The sequence below is a fragment of the Macrobrachium rosenbergii genome, chromosome 11, assembly GCF_040412425.1.
Source record: "Macrobrachium rosenbergii isolate ZJJX-2024 chromosome 11, ASM4041242v1, whole genome shotgun sequence".
Taxonomy (NCBI): Eukaryota; Metazoa; Arthropoda; class Malacostraca; order Decapoda; family Palaemonidae; genus Macrobrachium; species Macrobrachium rosenbergii.
This window is the reverse complement of record NC_089751.1, coordinates 15,479,833-15,485,573: the sequence shown is the minus strand read 5'-3', so window position 1 is coordinate 15,485,573 and position 5,741 is coordinate 15,479,833. Positions and strand designations below refer to the sequence as shown.

Genomic DNA, 5,741 nt, shown 5'->3' with positions numbered 1-5,741 from the left:
GACTGAATTATTTGGTGGTGGGGGGGGGGTGGAAGGGGGTTCTTCAGTATTTTCTCTTAACATGCAGTGGTAGGTAGCAACGGCTGGGTTCAATTGATGCCATGGGAAGACAGTTGATATAATTCCTCCAGGTAGTTTCCTGAGCCTACCAAAAAACTGCAGGTAAAAAGGACGGATGAGCCCCCTTTTTTATATAGGTTACCCCAACGCTTATACCTAGATATACACAATACTTCTAGGGATTTGAGGTTCGTCAGTCTGTCGAGATTGGACGAAAAGTAGGTGAAAAGCCTGACCATTTTAGCTACTTGAATTCTACGGGAAAGGAGGCACGTTGTTCAGTCTCACTCTCTCAATGTCCGAAGAGCATTCAAAACAACAATTGGAGCCATTCAAAGGTCGTCTTTTAAAAATTCATCTTGGCAGTACGAGTCAGAGTTTCAGGCTTAGTATGAATACCCTGAAATGACCTCGTAAGAGAGCAATACTTGGTGTAGAAAACCTACTCCAGCGTCATCGCCCAGTTCTTTCTTGCATCAGACAAGCGCCCCACTTCCCCAAAGATGGGATACAAACTTCATGGAACCATTGCAACTTTAAATTCCCAATTTTTCACATTTGATGGTGAGTTATCACCATATTCAGAGACGAAAACAAATCATGTAACATTGGCTTTTGCTATCAAAAGCAATTAAATGACTTTTGATACATCAGACACTCAACATATGTGAAATAGGGTTAAAGGAAAAGCAAATGCATATATTCTCTTCTTATCAGTTTATGATTTTCGTCATCAATATTGCACAGTGGAATAAAAATTTAAAATAATTCCAATAATCCGAACGTCTTAGAGAGGAGAATTGATATACATTCTCTGCCAAGAGACACGAGAAAATATGCTAACAAACAAAGATATTTCTAGAATCCCAATACTCAATACCTGTTTATAAATGCTAAACGTGATAAACTAACAAAGGTAGTTACATAAATGATGACAGTACAAGCAAAAGTGATAAAACTGAACGAATTAACACAAGGGAAAAAACAAACAATTGTGTTTTGCGTCATATTTTCCTCAAGATACAACAAAAAATGAGATTTCTGAGAATGCTGGAAATCTCAAATCATATCTCATTTTCCCGCAGACCGAAATGGAATCCGTTGACAGTCAAATTTCCCACGAAACTCCCCAAAATCAGAATTCAAGAAGAACTACTTTGTCGAAAATTCAAACAATACTTTTTTTTTTCTCGAAAACTTTAACAGCAGTAAAACCTCAGAAACAAATAACATGTAAAAGTCAAACTGTATCGTACTTTCTCAGAAAAATTCCCCAAAATCTGCTTTATGGCAAAAGCCTCATGAATGTAAATTTAGCCAATATTTCTAATCTCGCTCGCGCTCGCAAATGTGGCCAGGTGAGTGACTTGTGGCTCCATCAGCACTCAGGAGGTATCTCCTCCCGTGGACCTTATCGGCAGGTACCAGACGTCCGTGTTGCGTGTTGGGTGTCACGGAGGGTTGGTCTGGCAGCCAGCTGATAGACAGATAGAAGACCATTTGTTAATATTTTGATATTAGTAGAGATGCTGAATGACACATGATAATAAGTAGACATTCAACCAATTGTTCATGACGATGATTATAGTAAGCATCACCATATCAGAGAGTATCCAGATCTTAAATACCCCTTCCTCTAATGAGGTTACACGCTGAACCATTCAGGAAAACCTTTTATATTCTTTTCAGTTCAGTACAGAGTAAAACATCATTCAATGATGAATGGAGCATTACTCCTCATTTTTACAGTTAAACCGAAAATGTAGGAAATCAGAATTTACACGGAGATTAGTCCACCCTTCTGGAGGAGACGACCCAAGGCATTGAGGTCATATGATTGAAATATCAATTTTTTTCAGTTTATCGTACTTAGAGAGTTATCGTATCCGGTTTTGACATTTTTTCTAACTTTTTTTTTCGTCACTTGTTAGGCAAGAAAATAGATTCAGGTTATTATCATAAGGTCCAAATAATCAGGGAGCTATTGGACGTTACTCTTTCAAATTTAGTTAAGCTCTGATGAAATAATAATAATAATAATAATAATAATAATAATAATAATAATAATAATAATAGTTTCACCATACTGATTAAGAAACTTAATAGCAAAAACATATATGGAATACTTACATATTTGAACAATAATAATAATAATAATAATAATAATAATAATAATAATAATAATAATAATAATTTCACCATACTGATTAAGAAACTTAACAACAAGAACATATAAGGAATACTTACATATTTGAGAGGAGGTTCATGGGCCTGTTATTGACCCACTTCCATTCGCGGTTCGACCCAAGGGCGCCAACCCAGTATACCCAACCTCCTTGAGTCTCAGCTGAAATTGAAGGAAAATTAAAGAATGAGGAAGAAGAATTAGGAAGCAAAAACGAAATACGAATTCGTTCAGGCAAAATAAGTGGAAACAAAACTGACTCTGTATTTAAACGGTAAAAGCAATACTTTATGTTAAGCACGTCTTTGAATGGTACAAATAATGCCTATAGCGCAAGCAAGGTAGCACCTCTTTTGTTTCATATACCAATCAAGGAGACCCACGCTGTCAAGGTAACAAGTACTCAAAAACTTCTGGATTAACTATCACAGAACTCCACGGCAATTCCACTATCGATAAATTTGCATGATATAACCATGACTTCCTTGCAAGGGGTTGGGAGGAAATGGAACCTTAGGATGTGTTATGCCAAGTGCGTTAGGCTGCATACAAGTTTAATGTTGTCTTAAAACATTGGTGAAAAACGTTATTCAAGAAAATAACAACCGTACAATTACACAAATGCTACTGAGGTTTCACTTCTGCCAGTCAAAGAACTCACACCACTTATAAGACAAACCAAACCGCATGAGAACCCCACGCAAATTTTGGATTAAAAACTTCTAGTATTGTGGGCAGCCGGCATAGCGGGCAAAAGATCTGGTTATTATCATGACTCCCTAAGGCGGGTTAGGTAGGGCACAGTCATATGATGGGTTAGGTAAGGACTGATGGACTTGTGAGAAATTAAAGTTGAAAGGCAACCTTAAAAATTCGGCGAAATGTTCTAAGCTGCTATCCAGCTTATCTTAATTCGTAAGATCAAAGTAAGGTAAAGGCAGATAGGAGTACTGACAACAACTTACCTCTGAAATTGAGGCTGATGTATTCCGAAATGGCAAACAGTTTTTTCTGTTCTTCAAAGGTAACCAAGTCCCCGTCGGATTTCCGGCAGGATGCCCTGGCTTCCAACCAGTTTATGGGTCGCCCAGGGCCTTCTGCAGGCGCCGTGATGTTCACGAATATGCACCACCGTCCAACTTTCTGGTAAGGAGAAGAGCAGCCTGAAGAAGGGGAAACGAAAGGACATGAGTTAGTCACAGTTTAAGTTTTCGCTCAATTTTTTTTTTCTTTATTTATGCTTAGGCGTATACACAACTCGTGCACTCTAAATCACAAACACACATTATATATATATATATATATATATATATATATATATATATATATATATATATAATGTATATATATATATACATATACATATATATATATATATATATATATATATATATATATGATTTCATATATATATATATATATATATATATATATATATATATATATATATATATATATATATATATATATATATATGATTTCATCTCTCTTAGAATGCGAACTTGTATTTTTTATTCCAGTAAAATGTAAATTTTTATGAATGACAGCCGGGAGACCTGTTAAGAACATAAAAAAGGCATAAAAATAGTACCCGTTAGTTAAGAAAAAATAAGGCAATAGAAGTCTACCATAAAATTATGGTATCAACAGTGAACTCACCGTCACCGCTTGCCACAGAGGCTATCACACTCCCGATCAAGAACAGCAGTGTTAAGGAAGCAGAAGCCATCCTGATGTCTTTGATGTTACGGCCTAAGAATTTGTGCGGCAGTCTCTCTCTCTCTCTCCTTCTCTACCCTCTTCCCGAGTAGAATGAACAGCAGCAGTCCTGATCACCTTTTATATTGACTGCCTGCAAACCTGTTTGAGCCTTTGTAAATTTATTTCCACCTCATTTTCTTTACTTTGTTTTTTCGTCGGTGAGTTTTCAAGGTCGATTTCATATCAGTGTATTGGCCATAAGGGTTTTCGACATTTTAAAAAAACATCTCCTTTGAATTATAATATTGAAATATGTTAAATATGCTCTTGCAACTGCAAATTCACTACGTCGAGGTCCAGGAGTGGTCGCCTGAGAGAAATCAAGCAAAAAAAAAAGTGTACAATGAAAAAAACTAGGAAAAGGCACTGAACGGGAAACCTGTTCTGAACATTTTTTTTTTTTTTTGCCTGTCATGCAACACATACACACACAGAGAGAGGGAGGGACAGGATTCACCTTGTAAAGTCTGCAGGTCATGCTATACTTAGGAGTCCGTGACTAAGTGTCAGAGAGGGAGGGAGAGAGAGAGAGATGATACACTGATTACATGCTCTGAACACATGTGTCCAACTTCCAGGAAACCAGCATTGTTTCTTGGAAGCTTTCCTAATAAGAATAAAGAAAGATTTAGAGAATGAAGAAAATGGAAAATTAGAGAAGTGGGAGAAAGCCAGTTGCTGCGAAATCCTGTTGAGGAAATTTTAATTGTTTTTTGTCGCTAATGAAATCTCGTAATCTCAAGAATGTTTTCCTAGAGGTGAATAGAACATGATGTAGCGTACACGACACCAGGTTACCCTCTCAATCAATAAATGGAAGTTATACAAGGGTAACAGGAACTTTAATGTTATAAGAGCTTCAAGGAGGCCTGCTATTTGCGTCCAGGTTAATATTATTGTTCAACAGACCTGATATTCAGATAGATCCATATTGACAATGACTGGATGTAATTTGATGAAATTTCACTGTGTTGTAATTTAGTAGATTAAAATGGCGGAGGTTGCGATACGGGTAACTTGTTGATTTTGTTGAGAACTAAAAAGATCTACTCAAAATCATTTGATGAAAACAGCTCGTATATTGAAAGATCTTAAATTGATGCGAAAACAAGGGCAAATTAGGCTATGCCTACCATATTTATCAGGTTGGGGACAAAAAATTTGAAAAAGTTTATTCGAGGTTGACACAGTCTGGTTTTATTCAGATGAGTTCGTTGGATGATGTAGTTGAGGCAGCAAAACATGAACACACACGTACACATGCAAATCTTAAGCCAGGAACCTATTTGTGTATCGAATTCACTATTAGGCAACATACAAAGTCACGCATTTACAAGCGAAATATATACACACACACGCACGCATATATATGTGTGTGTATATATATATATATATATATATATATATATATATATATATATATATATATATATTTATATATATATATATGTGTGTGTGCATTGTGTGTGAGTGGGTGGGTGGGTGCATATGTGTGCTGGTGGTTGTGTATATGTATATAAACAAACGTACATATATACATATGTATACTGTATATATATGTATGTATATATATTAAATATATTTATATACATGCAGAAATTGGCTGGGTTATGCGTATACTATCCTCTTATGCAGACCATTGAAAATTCTTGATTTTATGTAAATTGTATGCAAATAAGGCCACCGGGATCATGTTAATTTGGTTAAATAAATAATTTTTCTAAGTGCAGAAAAA

At 35.9% G+C, this 5,741-nt stretch overlaps 1 protein-coding gene across 1 annotated transcript; it reads right to left on the bottom strand.

Annotated features, from left to right (window-relative positions):
- Nucleotides 1-762: 762 nt before the first annotated feature.
- LOC136843186 (uncharacterized) lies at nt 763-4,069 on the bottom strand. Its single transcript, XM_067111259.1, has 4 exons — nt 3,905-4,069; nt 3,211-3,408; nt 2,308-2,407; nt 763-1,537 (listed from the first exon to the last, which is right to left on the bottom strand). The coding sequence occupies exons 1-4, from the start codon at nt 3,972-3,974 to the stop codon at nt 1,387-1,389; spliced, it is 519 nt and encodes a 172-aa protein (XP_066967360.1). The 5' UTR covers nt 3,975-4,069; the 3' UTR covers nt 763-1,386.
- Nucleotides 4,070-5,741: the final 1,672 nt, after the last annotated feature.

Coding starts and splice junctions, on each gene's coding strand:
- LOC136843186 (XM_067111259.1), bottom strand. CDS start 3,974: ATGGCTTCTGCTTCCTTAACACTGCTGTTCTTGATCGGGAGTGTGATA. Junction 3,409..3,904: donor CTCTGTGGCAAGCGGTGACG/GTGAGTTCACTG, acceptor CCCCTTCTTCAG/GCTGCTCTTCTCCTTACCAG. Junction 2,408..3,210: donor CATCAGCCTCAATTTCAGAG/GTAAGTTGTTGT, acceptor CTTCAATTTCAG/CTGAGACTCAAGGAGGTTGG.